The following is a 21,042-nucleotide window of genomic DNA, read 5'->3' on the forward strand; positions in this document are numbered from 1 at the left end:
TAATTAGATATATGGGAGTTCACAGTACACAGGAATAAAGTGTGATGGACGTATAATGGACAAAAAGTAAAAACACACTTACATACACTTAAAGTGAATGGGAATCGCATTTTTTAAAAAAAATGAAGCAAATACTTACCTGGGTCATATAGAGCCTTCCATCTCCTCTCTCGGTGCCCTCTATCCAGTGTTGCCAACTCATCCCTTTAATTACCAACACATATGAATTATACAGGTTTTGTGGCTAGGTAGATGCAGTTAAGGTACTGATTATATGCAAATAGCCCCAGAACCTGTATAACTTAGATGTGTCAGTAATTAAAGGGATGAGTTGGCAACACTGCCTCTATCCTGTGCTGGCTCCCCCCCGTTTCAATCCCCCGCCAAAAGGGTATTTGGAAGTCTTCGGGAGCCGTGTCCTCCCAAAGACATGCAGCTCCATACTGCACAGGCGTGAGCGTGCAAGAGAGCGTGCTTGCGCAGTTGCAGTACAGGGCTGCCCTTCTTCAGGAGCACTCGGGCTCCCTGAAGACTTCTGAAGCCTCCTTCGGCCGGGTAAAGCAGTATTTGACTAATTTAGTCAAATACTGCTACCGGGTGAGCCAGCACTGGAACGAGGGGACCAGGAGAGGAGCGGGAAGGCTCTATAGGACCCAGAGCCTTCCCTCTCCTGGGGTAAGTATCTGTCTCATTTTTTTAAATGCGGTTCCCATTCACTTTAAAAAAAATTGAAAGTGGATCGCTGCAACCACCGATACGTAGCCAACGAGAGCCTGGGATCCAGGTATCTCAATTCAGGCAGCAAACAAAAACAAACTTCCTTGCGTTCCAGCCTATTCAGAGTGTGGATATTCTACTTCACTCCGTTGGTCGAGCTTTGAAATAAGTGCAGCGATCTATGGGGTGCCCCAATAAAGATCATATCGACATATTTTAACATACTTGGATGTATTCAATCAGGATTATTGGAATTCCAATAATCCTGATGAAGACATCCGTGTATGTTGAAACATGTTGATTTGATCTTTATTGGGGCACCCCATAGATCGACTGGAATATCGCTGCACTTATTTCAAAGCTGGACCTGCGGAGTGAAGTAGAATATTCACATTCTGAATAGGCTGGAACGCAAGGTAGTAGTGGCAGCTGAGACGCACGGAAGTGACGTCTCCATTCAAGGAAGTAGGCGGAGCAATCCGAAGACACAGCCGCGGGTGCTGACGAGTGGCGTGTGGAGGAGACTGGACTTTACCCGGCATTTGAATTGCTCCCACGGAGGACTCAACTTGTAGGGATCCAGAGGCAGAGAGTTAGTGAGTAACTCTGTAGCAGCGTCACTTATTGTTATTTGGTCACAATAGGCGGCGCTATGCTCTTTATTTTCATATGTAACAGTACAATATTTTAAACTATATTTTGTGACCTTTTGGACGAGATTATTTGACACGGATATCCATACTGGGAAAACATATACAGATTTTTATGGAACTATAGTATTTTAGATGAAGATAGTTTTTTTCTATTTTGGATATTTTCCATTCAATTTTTGCCCCTATTTTTAGAGGGTCATCAGCAAGCTCCCAGTGAGTGTGTGGGGTAGTGTGTATGAATGATTAGTGTATGGTCATTTTTTACTTATAATGGAAGCATTTTAACAATAAATCTTGTTTAATGATTCATTTCCAGCGCTCCTCTGATTTTATTATACAAATTTACATATACACAGTATATATATATATGTACCGGTATATACTGTATATATATATATATATATATATATATATATATATATATATATATATATATAGTTTAATATGAAAAAGGCTTCACATTAATTCCTACAAATTTGACATCTTTATCTTCAAAGTTATACAGGTGAATATATGATGCAAGAGGAAACTAATACACATTCATGGCATGCATCCACAATGGCCAGCAATACTGGAATAAAAAGTAATAGCACAATGGGACCTTCATCACCATCAAAGATATATAAAATGGGTGACATGTTAATGTCAAATAACATTTGCATTCAGACTACTGAAATACAAAGTTTTCCCCGACCTCTTCCAAGGACAATACTGCCCAAAAATGCTCAAGATCCAAAAGATAGTAGACCTTGCCCTCAGCCACCTACTGGAGACAGAAGAAGTTACAGTGGACATGCACCATTATTACAAACCAAATCCACACCGTCTGAACTTCACAGACAATCTTTCATTTCTGAACAGATCACTGATGCATCGGATATTTGTCCACACACCCCAAGAAACGTAATATCTCCTACTGGGAAACAGAGATTTTTTGCTAATCATCACCAAGGTTCCATGTTTTCAGGTTCTCTAGGTAATATTACTTCTGATCACAGTAATAATACGTATGTGCGCTTGACAGAAGACCCTTACTTTTCTCCATCATCCTCATCTGATCCCTGCTCACCAAAATTTCCAGATTTTTGTGTTGAAGTTATCTGCCCCGATAATCCTCTACCCCAAGCCAAAAATATGGAAGACCTTATCATCCCCCTGGCTAGTTCATATGATACTATATCCCAAGATAATCAATTTTGTAAAGATGAGAAACTCCAAGGAACAGAAGCTCCTCCTCTCAACAGCATAAATTGTACAGGTAAAATTATTTTTAGCTTACCGTACTTTATTTCTAGTCTATGTATATGTTACGGCCAGAACCCGAAGTGTGGCCACTTCGCGTTCTGGCCAGCCACTTCGGGTTCTGGCCGGCCAATGTGCGAAGTGGCCGCAGTGCAGCGGCCAATGTTAGAAATGTAATGTTTACGCCGTCTCGCTGCGGCCAAATTGATGACAACTTGCTTAATTTAATGAAATATAGCCAGCGGCAATGTAATAGATGAAGCCGCCGGCTTTCACACTGCCTCTCTCCTCTCCCCCCCCCCCCCCCCCCCCCCCACTCTCTCTCCTCTCCCCTCCTCCCATACAATAAGTAGCAGCCGGGGACATGCAGCCGGAGAGTCGTTCATCGCAGCAGGGCAGCAGAGCAGGGAGGCTGCAGACATTGCTTCTGCCAGCACCCGCTCTGCAGGAACGGCAGGATTCCCCTGCCGCCACGAACGACTCTCGGGACACGCGTGTCCCCGCCGGCTGCTACTTATTGTATGGAAGGGGGGGGGGAGAGGAGAGAGGCAGTGCGAAAGCCGGCGGCTTCATCTATTACATTGCCGCCGGCTATATTTCATTAAATTAAGCAAGTTCTCATCAATTTGGCCGCAGCGAGACAGCGTAAACATTACATTTCTAACATTGGCCGCTGCGCTGCGGCCACTTCACACATTGGCCGGCCAGAACCCGAAGTGGCCGGCCAGAACTAGAAGTGGCCACACTTCGGGTTCTGGCCGTAACATATATAACAAACAATCAAACAAAATAATACAAATCTTATGAATGCTATATACTCATGCATAGCAAGGTGTTTATCCAAGCATGTCTGTTTGTCCAGCCTATCATATTACACAAATTACATACAGTTACAATCGCTAGTATAAAAGGCAGTATATGGCAATTTTACCAGTCCTAATGCATGGGGAACACCGCCAGGTGTTAGCACCACACGCGTTACTGGGAAAACGCACCTTGTTATGGTAACACACAGTATAATGCGTGTAGCCATAGCTGAACACTGTACACAAATTCATATTGTCGTAGGGACAGCGCACACATCAGTAATAAGTTCGGCTACACTGTAGCCAAACTCAGAAAGTGGTTGGGACAGTGCACTGCTTGGAAATTAGTTCTCTACAGATTAGTTTTCAGATACTGGAAGGGTTGGCATACAGATCAGGTATGAGTTCAACTACACTGTAGTTGAACTCATATAGCTGTCCAAAGATGTTCCTCTCAGTCCAAGCGATACTCCCACGTTGCACTATCTTGATAGACAGCTGTAGTGACCTGCACCACACCCAATATGATGACACTCACCAAATATATGAGACCATCAGGGTCTTCACACACCTTGGGGATATTACCAGGTCACCCCCGACCTCTCACGACCAAATATCCTTCAAATACTGATTACCCTCTTCACAATGTTTCTCTTCAGATATCCCGCATCATACAACCACTCACTGTTAGATATAATTTCTTCCTCCACATATAACCTCAAATAAAAAAATCTCCCGTAGCGTAACTTCATTTAAAACTTTAATATATATAAAACCTATTGCACTCCCTGATGAGTCTTGATGATGAAACTAGTAGGGCAGATCCAGTAAGTGGCTGTGCGTGGACTGAAGCTTAATGATAGGACGGCGTGAGTGGAGCTGTGCGTGCAGCAGCCCCGATCAGCTAGACAGGACGCCTGGAGGGGATCCTGCTAAGCCAGCCATGGCCACCTAAACAGGGGAGAGCCTGTATAAATACTCTATGCCTGGATTTTGTTGCAATCTATGTGAGTGCAATATGTTTTATATATATATTTTAAAGTTTTAATGGAGTTACGCTATGGGGGCATTTTTATTTGAGGTTATATGTAGAGGAAGAAGTGATATCTAAGTGAGCGGTTGTATGATATAGGATATCTGAAGAGAAGCATTGTGAAGAAGATAATTGCAGGGGGTCGGGGGTGACCTGGCAATATCCCCAAGGCGTGTGAAGACCCTGGTGGTCTCATATATTTGGTGAGTTTCGTCATATCGTGTGTGGTGGAGGTGATTACAACTTTCTATCAGGATAGTGCAATGTGAGAGTGTCACTTACATACTATACAGTTATTTGGGTTGAAAAAAGACATATGTCCATCAAGTTCAACCAGAGAACAAAGTACAACACCAGCACAACTTGGACTGAGAGCAACATCTTTGGACAATTGTATTTGGGCAGGAGGTGCACCTCATTGTATGCAGCTTTGGATAGAGAGGGAGTTTGAGCGCACTGATATAGTTCCTTTTGAACTCATAGGGCCTGATTCACAAAGCGGTGCTAACAGTTAGCACGCAGGTGAAAAGCCCTTTATCACGCCTAAACTCAGTTTAGGCATGATAAGTTTAGGTGTGATAAGTTTAGGCGTGATAAGTTTAGGCATGATAAGTTTAGGCGTGATAAGTTTAGGCATGATAAGTTTAAGCACCAACTGCGTTAGCACCGCAGTGCACAGCAGATCAAAAGTTTTGCGCTAGCAAAGTCTGGTGCACTTCGCATAGAGTTTAATGGCGCTGCTTTGCGTGCTGGACTTTGCACGCCATCTACACTTATCTAAACTTAGCATGCCTAAACTTATCACACCTAAACTTATCACACCTAAACTTATCACGCCTAAACTAGCTTTTCACCAGCGTGGTGCAATGGTTATCACGCCTAAAGTCTCTAACTGGGTTAGCACAGCTTTGTGAATCGAGCCCATAGGGCCTGATTCACAAAGCGGTGCTAACAGTTAGCACCCTGGTGAAAAGCCCTTTATCATGCCTATACTCAGTTTAGGCATGATAAGTTTAGGTGTGATAAGTTTAGGTGTGATAAGTTTAGGCATGATAAGTTTAGGTGTGATAAGTTTAGGCATGATAAGTTTAAGCACCAACTGCGTTAGCACCGCAGGGCACAGCTGATCAAAAGTTTTGTGCTAGCAAAGTCTGGTGCACTTCGCATAGAGTTTAATGGCGCTGCTTCGCGTGCGGGACTTTGCGCGCTATCTACACTTATCTAAACTTATCACTCCTAAACTTATCACACCTAAACTTATCACACCTTGGGCTCGATTCACAAAGCGGTGCTAACCCAGTTAGAGACTTTAGGCGTGATAACCATTGCACCACGCTGGTGAAAAGCCAGTTTAGGCGTGATAAGTTTAGGTGTGATAAGTTTAGGTGTGATAAGTTTAGGCATGCTAAGTTTAGATAAGTGTAGATTGCGTGCAAAGTCCCGCACGCAAAGCAGCGCCATTAAACTCTATGCGAAGTGCATAAACTTATCACACCTAGGGCCTGATTCACAAAGCGGTGCTAACAGTTAGCACGCTGTTGAAAAGCCCTTTATCACGCCTAAACTCAGTTTAGGCATGATAAGTTTAGGTGTGATAAGTTTAGGTGTGATAAGTTTAGGCATGATAAGTTTAGATGTGATAAGTTTAGGCATGATAAGTTTAAGCACCAACTGCGTTAGCACCGCAGTGCACAGCTGATCAAATGTTTTGCATTAGCAAAGTCTGGTGCACTTCGCATAGAGTTTAATGGCGCTGCTTTGCGTGCGGGACTTTGCACGCTATCTACACTTATCTAAACTTAGCATGCCTAAACTTATCACACCTAGGCCTCGATTCACAAAGCGGTGATAACCCAGTTATCACGCCTAAAAGACTTTAGGCGTGATGACCTTTTCACCACTGAGTTATCACCGATTTTTCCTGCTCTTCGCGCGAAGTTACCGTAAGAGCGCGCGCAAAGTCCCATAGGGCTTAATGGGAGCTTCGCGCGAAGCGTCGGGTGTTGCGCGCGCACTTACGCGCGTACGCGCGTACGCGCGTACGCGCGGCAACTTCGCGCGAGTTTCTTCTTATCATGCCTAAAGTGACTTTAGGCGTGATAAGGGCCTTTTCACCACGGTGCTAACACTTTGCACCGCTTGGTGAATCGAGCCCCTAAACTTATCACACCTAAACTTATCACGCCTAAACTGGCTTTTCACCAGTGTGGTGCAAAGGTTATCATGCCTAAAGTCTTTTAGGCATGATAACTGAGTTATCACCGCTTTGTGAATCAGGCCCCTAAACTTATCATGCCTAAACTGAGTTTAGGCGTGATAAAGGGCTTTTCACCAGCGTGCTAACTGTTAGCACCGCTTTGTGAATCAGGCCCCTAAGCTTATCACGCCTAAACTGGCTTTTCACCAGCAATGGTTATCACGCCTAAAGGGCCTGATTCACAAAGCGGTGCTAACAGTTAGCACGCTGGTGAAAAGCCCTTTATCATGCCTAAACTCAGTTTAGGCATGATAAGTTTAGGTGTGATAAGTTTAGGCATGTTAAGTTTAGGTGTGATAAGTTTAGGCATGATAAGTTTAAGCACCAACTGGGTTAGCACCGCAGTGCACAGTTGATCAAAAGTTTTGCGCTAGCAAAGTCTGGTGCACTTCGCATAGAGTTTAATGGCGCTGCTTTGCATGCGGAACTTTGCGTGCGATCTAAACTTATCTAAACTTAGCATGCCTAAACTTATCACACCTAAACTTATCACACCTAAACTTATCACACCTAAACTTGCTTTTCACCAGCGTGGTGCAATGGTTATCACGCCTAAAGTCTCTAACTGGGTTAGCACCGCTTTGTGAATCGAGCCCAAAGTCTCTAACTGGGTTAGCACCGCTTTGTGAATCGAGCCCATATAGTGGTAGGACAGATGCACAGATCAGTTATGAGTTCAACTACAGTGTAGCCAAACTCATATAGTGGCGGAAACAGCACACGGATTGAATATGAGTTCAGCCACAGTGTAGGCAGGGACGGGTGTTTAGTGTTATAGGTACAGGGTTCGGATATAATGTATCTGAGGGTCAACGTTAGGACTCGTTCACGCTAAAGCTTAATATGCTGTATTTACCGCAAAACAATAAAATGTAGAAAACTAATGGTAAATGCATCCTATGTTATTAATACGATGCTTTTACACTGTCAAAAAAACTAAAATGCACAATACAATCGCCAGACTGCTAATGTAAAGTTCCGGTGAGAACAAAGAAAGGCACGGGTCCCTGATATGTAAACCAGATAATCTTGTATTTATTAGAAAAATTATATATAAATCACACATTTGCTTAAAGAGACACTGAAGCGAAAAAAAATTATGATATTATGATTTGTATGTGTAGTACAGCTAAGAAATAAAACATTAAGCTCAGATACATCAGTCTAATTGTTTCCAGTACAGGAAGAGTTGAGAAACTCCAGTTGTTATCTCTATGCAAACAAGCCATTAAGCTCTCCGACTAAGTTAGTCATGGAGAGGGCCGTTATCTGACTTTGATTATCTCAACTGCAAGTGAACTGTTTACTTTTTCTCTGCTAGAGGAGAGGTCATTACTTCAAAGACTGCTCTGAAAGACTCATTTTGAATGCTGAGTGTTGTGTAATCTGCACATATTGTAGAATGATGCAATGTTAGAAAAAACACTATATACCTGAAAATAAAAGTATGAGAATATTTTCTTTGCTGCTAATCTTCTAGTAATTATTAATAGTACACAACCAATTCACTATATCATATATATTTTTTTCCGCTTCAGTGTCTCTTTAATTGCATGCAAAAATAAGCATATAAAAACCAGCTAAAAATATTATGCTGGAGCAGCAACGCCTTGTAAGCATGCTCAAAGCTTATAGCCAGAACTATCTAAGCTAAGCCGGCATTACACTCACCAACAACCTTGCATACTGACATATGGGCCCAACCAGTCACACTTTTTCAATTGCATGAGCAATGATTTCGTGTTTTCAGCTATTAGCTCCCCATAGGGGGTATAGAGTCCAACCTGCACAGCAGCAATAATTATGATGGTGATAAATGCAGCCACATGGAAGAATCATGCAGTTATTTTGCAGCGGTAAGGGGAAAAGAGGATTTATTCATCTCTATTGGAATGATCTCACCACTTCCACTGTATTCGTCTTCCCGTGGGGGCCCACTGTAGTGAAAGTGGCTCCACTTCACTCAGCAATCAGCAGCCAGATGTCACAGAAGTCAGCGGTGTGCGGACGGCAGCCATGCGTGGATAATACACCTGTCAGCTCCAGGCCGGTTGTGGTGTCTGTTTGGGCTACCACGTGGGATGCCGTCCTATTAGCGCTCCCGCAGTCAGAGCAGTGTGTGGAGAGTGTCACTGTGACGCGCTGGCTCCCTAATGTGCCGCAATCGGGCTCGTTAATGTAAAGTTCCGACCTGCTGCATTTTTCCACAGCCGAACTGTGAGCACACCACAAATGCTACAAATTGGATGCAATGGAAGCCTCTGTGAATAGACGGTGTCTGTTCCCACTGAGCTTGCCACCTCATGATAATCGATCACCAATCCTGTGGTGATGCAATGCCTCTGTCTCCGCTTGTTTGCTGCTCATCCTCAAGACCATAACGCATAGTGCTTCCTGTTGGTTTGCAAAAAAACAATAGGAATCCTCCTGCAACAGGAAAATTAGTTCATGTGTACCAATGAGAATCCTCCCTGTTGTTAGGTAGATTTCACATGGTTTTTTTTTCAAACCAACAGGAAGACTCATGCTTCTTGGTCTCTTTACGAGCGGGGACATTGCGGACAATGGGAGAAGAATCAGAGGTACCAATGTATGGGTGGCGATACAAACACAGGGGCCAATGTGAACAACGCCAGTACATCCACTCAGGATGTGCCCACGTCCTGAGCAGATGCGCTTACCACGCCGTTTACACATATGCTGTGTTTGCATCCTAGTGTGAACCTGGCCTTAGGCAATAAGGTAGTAGAGAAGGAGGTAGACATGGAGAGGGAGATTATTGTTAGGAGTTAGGTATGGAGATGGAGATTAATGTTAGGCATGGAGAGTGAGGTTAATGTTAGGCATAAACAGTTTGGAGATATTACCAATATTTTAATTACGGGTAATATCTTGCACTCAACTCACTAGCAACAATAATAAATGTACCCCTGCACATTACTCTTTCTTGTGGTCCCACTCCCAGATGCGTACAAGCGTATTCGGGATGGGCATGCCCGTGTGAGGTCCATGCATGCCCAGTAGAACAAAGCAGCTAGGCTTTTTTTCTATGTGCACTTGCACTTTGGTCTTCTGGGCATCCATGGATCTCAAGAGACCTATTAGACAAGTTCTTGTCCTACAGGTTTAAAGGGTCCATACACTCAGCCGATTAGCGGCCGATCGATCGATCGAAATCGATTGATCGATCAATCTATCGCAACTTGATTGCCTGACCGATCAATTTGCGGCCGATTTCGAACGATTTCAATCGATATGACATGCTGGAAAATCTAGGTCGATCTGATGAGATTGCTTATCAATTTGCATTGGACCTAATGGAAATCTGATGGCAAACAAATGCCATCAGATCGATTTTCAATAGATTTCATTCTGAAATCTATTGGAAATCTGTTCCTAGTAAAGAAATGTCCTAAACACATAAGATAGCTCAGAAAATCTATCTGATGATCTATCTGCTGCTAATCTATCGAGTGTATGGCCACCTTTCAAAGGACCCAGTGTTAGAATAGTGGGCTGTAAGAGAATCCAAGAAGCCTCTGGGCTATCCAGACGCTTTCCACTACTGAGATAAGAATCAAATTTTTGTTCTTTGTAGACTTCAATTAGATGTTACGATGTGTTTGCTTGTCATTCAGTTGAGCTTCCTTGACCCACTAGGGTATCGTATGTATTATTTATTTTTTATTTGTGGTTCCCTTTAAGGTTCCAATAACGTGTTTTCAAATACATATGTAAATTAAGGAATGCTAAAGTGCTAAATATTAAATACATATACAGATGAATAATGTATCACTTATGAGTCATTAAGTGTTGGTGAGTTACCTAATTTTTGACTCTGTACTGGTTCAAGCAACATCTGGTTGTCATGAGAATGTGATACTACCTCATCTACTGGTTTCTCAAAACAACCTCAAGTTTTTGGAAACACAGTGGAGAAGTAGGTTCCCTGAGGACTGAGCTTTCCTCTGCTCAAGTTCTTAGGTCTGGTAATAGTTTAAACTGTAGTCAAATGAACAAAGCACGGCCCCATTTAAATAAAGTAGTGTGACTAGAGAACAGTTCTTCAAGAGAAGAATCTGTGCATGAACATGCTGCTTGGTTTAGCTGATTTTTTTCCACAGAGAAGTGAGGGAGATAAAGAGCTTTGAACTGCCCACAGCATATTATCTCAATTGTACCTTCAGCCAAGAAAATCCATTCAGGCTGATTACTTTTCCCCCAAACTAGGGTGAGACAAAATAATAGAGGAATCCTAAACAAAGAATCATTTAAATGCTCAGCAAATGTCTGTGGATACATGTGGTTGACCTATTTTGTCTTACTACTGAGTCATTTTTAAAAATTAAACCTTATTGTATGGTTTCTTTTATTCAGTCTCTGTTGTTGAATCCAATGAGGAAAGCCCTCCTCCTTTGCCTGAGCGCACACCTGAATCCTTTATGGTAGCTACTGAGATTGGTAAGTAAAGAAAACTTTGTGTTTACAAGTTATTATGAAATCTCCTACAGTATATTAGTAAAAAAAATAAATTAAGGTGTCCATGCTGCGAAATCGCATCGCGTTACTCTCCCCACCACAGCTCGTCGCAGGGGCCATATACATTAATGAAGCATGTTACAGTTCCTGCGATGCACCGGAAGTGGTTAGGCTGACACAGAGTCTGCAGTGCATTACTGCATGTTGTGCGTGGTACAGTAAGCAATGCAAGTGAAGGGCACTGGTAACATTTTGAATTGTTTTCCCTAGTAGCAGTGCGATGTGCATGCACAGTTGGGGATATTCAGGTGACATATTTCCCGTCCAGCAGTCTGCATGTGACTGAGGGGCAAGACTTGTTGGGGGCAGGATCACTCCGGTTTCCTTGTCAGCGCAGTCCACTACATGTTACTAAATGTATGTAATGGTGCAGTACGTGGTGGTTGGCTCTTATGCCTAGTGCAAATCGCCCGGCACAATATGTGAAAAAACCCTAAAAAGAAGATGGTCTGTCTTCAGGCAAACACAAATCAGTGATTTCACCTTACCCAAAATCCTATACTACTGCAGCTAGCCAATCTGGGGCGCCTCTAGCCATTTTGTCACTCCAAGCGAGAAAATGTGTGGTGTCTAGCCCCCCCCCCCATGAAAATAATCGTAATGCGGCAGCTTTTCACCAGAAAATACATGTATTGCGAAAGCGTTTCACCAGAAAATAATCTTATTACAGCAGCTTTTTACCAGAAAATAATCATAATGTGGCAGCGTTTGACCAGAAAATAATCGTAATGCTGCAATGTTTCACCAGAAAATAATCATAATGCGGGAGCATTTCACCAGAAATTACACTTATTGCAGCAGCGTTTCACCAGAAAAACACACGTAAATGCGACAGAGTTTCACCAAAAATACATGTAATGTGGGCAGCGTTTAACCAGAAAATACACATGGGCAGGGCTCCACTTTCATGAGGCACAAAGGGGGACAGAAGGAGGCACAGGGGGATTGAAGGAGGCACAAAAGGGGACAGAAGGAGGCACAGGAGGACATAAGAAGGCACGAGGGTCAGAATAAGTCACAAAGGAGGACAGAAGGAGGCACAAGGGGACAGAAGGAGGCACACAGGGGGACAGAAAGAGGCACAATGGGGACAAAACGAGGCACAATGGGGACAAAACGAGGCACAGGAGGACAGAAGGAGGTACACTGAGGGGCAGCGGGAGGTACAAGGGGACAGAAGAAAGCATGAGGGCCAGAAGGAGGCACAAAAGAGAACAGAAAGAGGCACAGGGGAACTGAAGGAGGCACACAGGGGCACATATGGAGGCACAAAGTGGGGCAGAAGGAGGCACAAAGGGGGGAAGGAGGAGGCACAATGGGGGACAGATTGAGGCACACAGGGGGACAAAAGGAGGCACAGGAGGAAAGAAAAAGGCACAGGGGGACTGAAGGAGGCACAAAAGGGACGGAAAGAGGCACAAAGGGGGGAAAAATGATTCACAAGGCACAGAGGGGCACAGTGGCACCTGCCTGCAACTTACGCTAAGCAGATACAGCAGAACAAAGTAATAGAACACCCATGCGGCGGGGCTTCAGTCAGGGGACAGGGCTTTGTTCAGGGGTGGGGCTTAATCCAGCAATATAGCGCCCCCAGGACCAATGTCACTCCAGGCAATGGCCTGTACTGCCTATGCCTAAAGGCGCCCCTGTAACAAATTAAAAGCCTTTCCATACCTTGCTTACTTGAAAGACATTTATGTAAAAAAAAAATACATATTATTATAGAGTGTCACTATTACAGAAGAAAAGTTTATTTTGTAAAGTGTACCTGAGATGAATAGAACTGAAATTATTACTTACCTGGGGCCACGCACCTCCCCGATCATGCTCCCAGGGCCAGGAGCATTCGGCAAGTGCACAGTTCTTTAGACTTGTAACTGTGCTTGCTCAGAACACTCCAGCCATGGGAGAGAAATGGTGGAGGCGTGCTGTCCAGAACAGTGTATGCTTAGTGGCCGACAACCAAGCTGGATCACAGATATCCCAGCAGCAGAGGGTTCAGACTGGGAGGATATTGAAGGCACTGACAGACTACAAGGGGCTGGAGGAAGCCCCAGGTAATTAAAGTTCCATTAAATGTTGGTTCTCTCATGAGGTTAGAAAATAATCTTTAGAAACTGTTCAGTCATGCTTTTGGTAGATTTTGATGCTCTGATGTTTTGTCTAGATGAGCCATCTCAGATGCCTACACAACTGCAGCCTAATTTGCAAGCCAAAGCTCCTAGCGAAAGAATTGGCATATCAAGCGAATGGGCTGGTGTTTCCCAGCTGAAAACGGATGATTTCAGACTCATGGCACGCAGCAAGGTATCTGCATAACATTTGTACAGAGCTTCATGCTTTTTCATACAATTTCCAAGACAAAAAGATAAGAAACTGAATGTTTAATATTACTAAGTTAGAATCCCCACCTGTTTGTATAGGTAATATAAATACTACAATATTAATAACATGTCTAGATTTAAAGAGGCACCATAGTGACATATAGTAGAATGTAATACATTATTCAGGATACCCACTTCATCAGAAACACTTCCTAACACTTCCTATATCTACATATCGCTGTATATTAGTATGTAACACCACCCTCAAAGTGATACTTATCCTAGGCTGTATAGTTGTGCAGAACTCTCCTTCCAGAGGATTCTGGGAGACCTAGTATTGTTTATACTGACTTCAGAACTCACTGTAAACAAACATTTCCGCACTGATGCACCTACTAGCAGTAAAGATGTCGCCACCTGTGATGAAGTGAAAAAAGAGACAGAATGACTCTTCCTATAACTGTATCCCCTCCTTTTTACATAATGCAGCAATGGCTAACTACGGCACTTCATTAAGTAGCAGGAAATCATTGTGGCAGTTCTGGAATGCCACATACTGTGGCTGGCTGTGCACTACTTCTCTTTTCATCTCTTCCCTCTGAAATAGGCTGTCTCAGTGGCACAGGTAGAAGCAGAGTACTCATCAGGTCTGTTTTAAGAATGTGTAAATTGGGAAGAGGAAATGTTTTACAATGGGCAAACACTGACTAACATGGGCGTAACAATCACCCCTGCTACCCGTGCCATCGCAGGCGGGGCCGGAGGCTTTGGGGGCCCCTCCTCCTCCCTCTCTCCAACCAAAGTCAATTAGCAAAATAACCTTGCAGTTTGTTCACAAAAACCATCCCTTCCACCTCCTCCCACCATGCAGAGTAGCAAGTAGTGGGAGTGTCTGTAATTTTTTCATGCTTCCAGATGCTGCTTCATAGCAGAACACTCCCTGCTGCCATTCTCCAACTTCCAATCCTGTGACCCTCATGGGGTTCGGGGACTAAGGGGGCCCCATGCTATCATTTTTGCAGGGGGCCCTATTAAATCTAGTTAAGCCCCTGCAGACTAAATAGTTTATAAAATAATATTGTTAAAAATAAGCAATTTTATTCATTAGGCTATATTCAGTAAAGTTCTTCTTTAGTATATGGAAACCTTTATACACCATACAGAAAATATTAGCTAGATTCAACCCTAGAAGTACTGAGTAAAAATGTATGAACACTAATAACTGCTTTAAAAAACTGAAACATTTGTTGAGAACATTGGAATATACACTCACCTAAAGGATTATTAGGAACACCTGTTCAATTTCTCATTAATGCAATTATCTAATCAACCAATCACATGGCAGTTGCTTCAATGCATTTAGGGGTGTGGTCCTGGTCAAGACAATCTCCTGAACTCCAAACTAAATGTCAGAATGGGAAAGAAAGGTGATTTAAGCAATTTTGAGCGTGGCATGGTTGTTGGTGCCAGACGGGCCGGTCTGAGTATTTCACAATCTGCTCAGTTACTGGGATTTTTACGCACAACCATTTCTAAAATTTACAAAGAATGGTGTGAAAAGGAAAAAACTTCCAGTATGCGGCAGTTCTGTGGGCGAAAATGCCTTGTTGATGCTAGAGGTCAGAGGAGAATGGGCCGACTGATTCAAGCTGATAGAAGAGCAACGTTCACTGAACCCAAGTATACAGTAAAGCATTTGTGAAGCCACAACGTGCACAACCTTGAGGTGGATGGGCTACAACAGCAGAAGATCCCACCGGGTACCACTCATCTCCACCACAAATAGGAAAAAGCTACAATTTGCACGAGCTCACCAAAATTGGACAGTTGAAGACTGGAAAAATGTTGCTTGGTCTGATGAGTCTCTATAGAGTCAGAATTTGGAGTAAACAGAATGAAAACATAGAACCATCATGCGTTGTTACCACTGTGCAAGCTGGTGGTGGTGGTGTAATGGTGTGGGGGATGTTTTCTTGGCACATTTTAGGCCCCTTAGTGCCAATTGGGCATTGTTTAAATGCCACAGGCTACCCAAGCATTGTTTCTGACCATGTCCATCCCTTCATGACCACCATGTACCTATTCTCTGATGGCTACTTCCAGCAGGATAATGCACCACGCCACAAAGCTTGAATCATTTCAAATTAATTTCTTGAACATGACAATGAGTTCACTGTACTAAAATGGCCCCCACAGTCACCAGATCTCAACCCAATAGAGCATCTTTGGGATGTGATGGAACGGGAGCTTTGTGCCCTGGATCGTGCATCCCACAAATCTCCATCAACTGCAAGATGCTATCCTATCAATATGGGCCAACATTTCTAAAGGATGCTTTCAGCACCTTGTTCAATCAATGCCACGTAGAATTAAGGCAGTTTTGAAGGCGAAAGGGGGGGTCAAACATCATATTAGTATGGTGTTCCTAATAATCCTTTAGGTGAGTGTAGATAGCAAATTACCTTTTTAGTTGAGCTATATGATCTCTTTTGTTTACAAAAACATATTTAAAAAATATAGTCTCTTCAATACATTTTTAATAAAAAGAACATTGTTGTACAACTCGTCATAATAGTGTATTAATATTTTATACTAGTACAAATTGCTATCCTGAAATTGTTTTTCTATTTCATTTTTCAGAGTGTTAAAGTAAGGGGCTCTAAAATCGGTAAGTTATTACAAATGAAAAGTGGCCATTTATTGCATACAAATATACTTGAGGTAAATTATCTTATTCAGTTTTTACAATTACTTTTTTCCCATAAATTAGAAAATTAAATGTGTTGTTTAAACACAACGTAAAGTTGCAGTTGTTTGTAGCACAAAAAAATTGTGATACTGTGTAAAATTAAAATAGAACAGAATGCGATGATCTGCACATCATGGTAGCACTTCATTATACTGAAAATAGTACAAAGAGAACAAAGCTAATGTTGAAACTGAGAAATATTATTGTCTTGGAATAAAAAAATGCTCCTTTTGAATTTGATGCAAGCAAGCTTTACCACTCTGTTAAATTACCTCTCCTAGCAAATGTGCTAGTGAAAAACTAGCTAGTATACATGTAATGTGCCATTCTTGCCTGATGAAGGATCTCAGCTGATTAATGGTTCAGGGTTCATTTGCTGTATTTTTCGTTTGCTAATGCACTAAATGTTTTCAACGTGTGACAGGTCTATACTGCCAAAACTTTACCTATGGATCCACATTACTGTAATACCTGTAGAATCTGGCTTGGAATTAGCTTCTGAAGTATTCAATGCCGCCTCTAAAAATAAATTTCTATCATTCAGTACTAACGCTTCCCAAAAGTTCAAGTTTCTCATGGCATGGGCACTAATGCATTCCCATATTATTATGGATGTTGGCTTTTGAACTGTGTGCTAAAGCTGTATAGCCCTTCATTTTATTAGCATGGAGGATTCAGCATACATGATTTCCAAAACAATTTAAAAATCCTGTTCATCAAACCACAAGAGCTTTGGACCATAAGAGATGGTATTATTTCTGCATCATGTTTATATATGGTTCCAAATAGGTTTCGGTCACTGCCACCACCACAAATGAATTTTTTTTAAATGTATTCAATTTTTGACAATTCATCTTGTTGCTTGGAACCTGTGCTGATTTATTTAGCATTCATCTGTCAATTTTAAATGAAGGTAATTTAGCAGCAGTTCAAAGGATCCCCATCCTTTAGCATGTAAGTACCTTTCTCTGTTGTCATGATACAAGATGGTGGACTCAGCTTCAACGCGCACGTGCGGCGGCGGACAACGCTTCAACCTCCTGGAACCTACTGCAGCACTAATTAGGACCTAGAATCTACGTCCTGAAAGTTTAAGAAGTTAAAATGAAATATATATGGGAGCCTCCACATACTTCTTGCTTTAGGTTCCCTTTAAGTGATCTGAAAAAAAGTGTTGGCTGCTAGCTGAGCAGTGTGTACTGCTCTATTGAGGGAAGTGGGGTGGGCACACACAAGGCAAGGAAACAGGCTGTTGATAAAAACAAAATCTCCTTTATCTTATACTTCTTTTTTTTAACTGTCACCTGCTTTCTTCTCTTTTCTTTCCCTGCCAAATGACTGCCACACCCCATTGCTACCTGCTGCCCCTTGTTAGGGTGCCCTGGCCCTGTTGGTTCCCATTCCTGCAGCGCTGTTCCTTGCCACAACTCTGCCAAGCACCCTTGGCACCGTGACTTGTCCCTGCAGTGCCACCTCCATTGCAACCACAGCCACGCTGCTGCTTCCTACTGGGAGTCCCTTGCACTAAAATACAGAGAGCCTTGGCAAAAGCATCTTTAATCCTCCCGCCAGGGCTCCCCTTTGGTCCACGTTCTAAGCCAATGAGAATCCACCTCATTGGTTAACCAAACTAAGCAATGGAAAGTGACAGATGAATAAAAAAGAATACAGAAGTTTTTTGTTCTGTTTAATAATAATAATAATAATAAAGATTATTAACACTATCTATGTAAGGGGTCAAACATTTGTCTATATAAAGGAAAAGTATATGGGTTGGTTTTTTTTGGAGGCTTCTAGATGCCACCATACATCCTACCAATACTTACCCCCACAGGCATGGTGGTAGTAACCCTCACCTCTAACACATAGAAGTGGGAAAGAGCCACTTGTCCATAGTATGGACAGGGCTTTGTAGAAGAGTATTGTTTTTCTTGGTGCAGCAGGAGGAAACCTCTGAAAGTCACTTTAATGGAAAGAATGAAACTCTTCAAGGGCTGAAGAAACAGTTTTAAAAGTGAATTTTAAAAAAAATTACTTCAAAGCAGATTATAAGCAAAGTGGAATGGAAATAGAAAAAAGAATTGAAATAGCTGACAAAACGCCACATTTATTTAAAACTTTTTAAAAATTCTTCCTTGTGCTTGGATTTGAAATGTGCAACAATGACTAAGAAAATGTTTTTATGCCTTAGAAAAAACACAAGATAGATCAACTTCTCCACTTCCACCTCCCATACCAGCAAGAACGGAGAATTCCTTCATTATAGCAGAAGAAGCAATCAGTAAGTATGAGTCTAATTAGTAATACAATAGTGAAAGACAGACAACAGTTAATACGAGATTTTGCAAAGTCATATAAATTAGAGCAATTTGTATTATGCTGTGAGTTCAGCCTGATATGCTCCCTACACAAGGTAGAAGACACTTAGGCCAAGGGGGCCAATAACAACTGACTCTACCGAGAATCCAGCATGTGTACAGCAGCCCCCAACTCCTCTCGACCAGTGATGGCAGAGCCCATTGGTCTTACTAGAGGAGGCTTTTTATTGGCTGGCATCTTGAACAGCTGATTGGCTGGCGGCGGCGAAAGCGGCGTTTTGGCTTTTTTTGTTATACTGTGATGCGGAGGCTCTTCCTGTGCACAGCGGGAACGGTGGTGAGTTGGGGCAACTGTTTGTTTCTAGTGGGAGAGACTCTAAAGTACTTTTATTTTTGAATACATATAGACAGTGGGAGTGGTTTTGCCTAGGGGGTGTGGATTTTGTATACTACACAGTTCCCCATCAGGTCCTACATACTGTTGATACACTGTGATTGGTTGATTCAAACGCTGACCATTGATTGGTGCTGACACGGTATATAAGGAGAGGTGGAAGGTTAATATGTGTATTGCAGTTTTGGCAACTTGATAAAGAGCATGGTGGCTCGAAACAGCGGTCTGTCGTTGTTATACTGCTGCTTTTAAACAGATGTGATTAATAAAGAGACGATTACTTTCATCGTTGGTGCCTTCTCCAAATGGATTTACTGAATTAACGGCTCCAGTGGTGTGGAATGCTACAAGCTTGGGCACACGCTTCTCTCAAATTTGATGGGTGCTGATCCAAACTTTCTCTGTGTTTACTGACTTACACCACAATGGATCATAGCACCATGGGAGATAATGAATCTGATATCGGTCCTGATATCTTTTCGTTTACTGGTGAACAGTCCACAAGGATATTGGCGTTGACAGATGGTGAAACGACATTTCTTCAGAAACCAGATGCCAAACCCTTGAAACGTGAATTGGAGATGCTTAAGAGGCAAATGATTGAGTTGGAACTACATGCCCTAACCCTCACAGTATACTGTCGTAGTAGGAAAATACTGAGAGCTATGCGGGCTCAGGTTGCTCCACAGTTGTTTACTAAAAATAAGAACTTTTGCTCCATTTGGGAACGGATCTTCAATAAGGCATCCTTTGATGCTATGTTGCATATGATCAATACGATTCATCACGAATTGCCGGCACTGGATGTGAAAATACTCGAGGTAGCCAGTCAATTAAGATCCTTGCTTTCCGAGGAGGAGCTGAAACTCTTTACAGAGAATTTGGAGAAAAAGTTACATGCATATAAGCTATCGATTGAAGAAATTAAGAGGTCTAAATATAATCGTGATGTGTCTGACTACCAAACGGGATACGTATATTCCTGGCAGAAAATGGTCCCCATTAATTCTAGACGACCAAGAATGAAGCCGAGGATCCCTAGGGGAGGTAGGCCCGGCTCTGGTAACTCTGCTCCCGACTCATCTGATACAGATTTTTTACCGGGGTCGAGGGGCTCTTCTCCACAAGGAGGAGGAAACGCAGAGGCAGAGCCAGGTACCGGCGCCAGCAACAAAGGGACCGTCAAAAAAGGTCAAAACAGTCAGATGACCTTACGTCAGAGGAAGTAAATCCAACACAGAAGTTGGTTGTAAACATCTCTGGACAACCATTATCTACCGCCGAGGAGAAACTCTTGAATTATGGACTTGGCTTTAGTCCGACAAACTGACCAGATTTTTTTCAGCTCGAGCAGGAACTATTCAGATTTTATAGGAACATCAGACTTAAAGCTTTTTTAGTACCCTACCAACTCCTTCTCCTGATGTACAGCGGGATAATATGGAGAAACTTACGCTGTCTTCCAGTGGACTACGCTCAAAGAGTTCCTTCATGCCTCCAGCTAACGCTCTGGTGGACCTGTTTGTGTCTAAAGTGAATGATGATGTGAAGGACATTGAATTACGGTCCACACAGGATAGTCATTTTGCATTTGAATAGCGTCTTTATCCAAGTGGCATGTTTGTCTCTTTTTTGGTCGCAGGTTTTTATATTTTAATTGGTCAGTGTGAGGTGTTTGAATAATTTCCGTCATTACAGTGTAAGATATTAGTAATATGTGGTATAGAATTGTTTGGCTATAATGGTTGTCTATTCTCGCTTCCGAGTAGCTGTGCACGGGGAGAGTCTTTATTTATGTGTATGGTTGCTTAGACAACCACTGAATGAAGTACTGTCCTGCACATGGATAGGACACTGCCTCCATATTTCTGCGTCCTAATAGGTCGCTTTAGCATGCTAGCTTGATGCGCATTGGCATTTTGCTTGGGAGGCGGGGCCTTTGTTTTGTGATTGGTCAGTTGGGCTTGGTCGCTCATTGGCCAGCGTCCTGATGCGTCATAATATACGCAT

At 42.6% G+C, this 21,042-nt stretch overlaps 1 protein-coding gene across 1 annotated transcript in view; it reads left to right on the top strand.

Moving 5' to 3' along the window:
* Positions 1 to 21,042, top strand: part of PTPN22 (protein tyrosine phosphatase non-receptor type 22) — a 202,673-nt gene that overhangs the window by 137,018 nt on the left and 44,613 nt on the right. The window contains exons 13-17 of the mRNA XM_068265572.1: positions 1,868 to 2,628; positions 11,086 to 11,169; positions 13,415 to 13,554; positions 16,212 to 16,239; positions 18,512 to 18,601. Of these exons, the coding sequence (XP_068121673.1) occupies positions 1,868 to 2,628; positions 11,086 to 11,169; positions 13,415 to 13,554; positions 16,212 to 16,239; positions 18,512 to 18,601 (1,103 nt within the window). The remainder of the gene's footprint in view (positions 1 to 1,867; positions 2,629 to 11,085; positions 11,170 to 13,414; positions 13,555 to 16,211; positions 16,240 to 18,511; positions 18,602 to 21,042) is intronic.

The sequence above is a fragment of the Hyperolius riggenbachi genome, chromosome 2, assembly GCF_040937935.1.
Source record: "Hyperolius riggenbachi isolate aHypRig1 chromosome 2, aHypRig1.pri, whole genome shotgun sequence".
NCBI classification, from domain to species: domain Eukaryota; kingdom Metazoa; phylum Chordata; class Amphibia; order Anura; family Hyperoliidae; genus Hyperolius; species Hyperolius riggenbachi.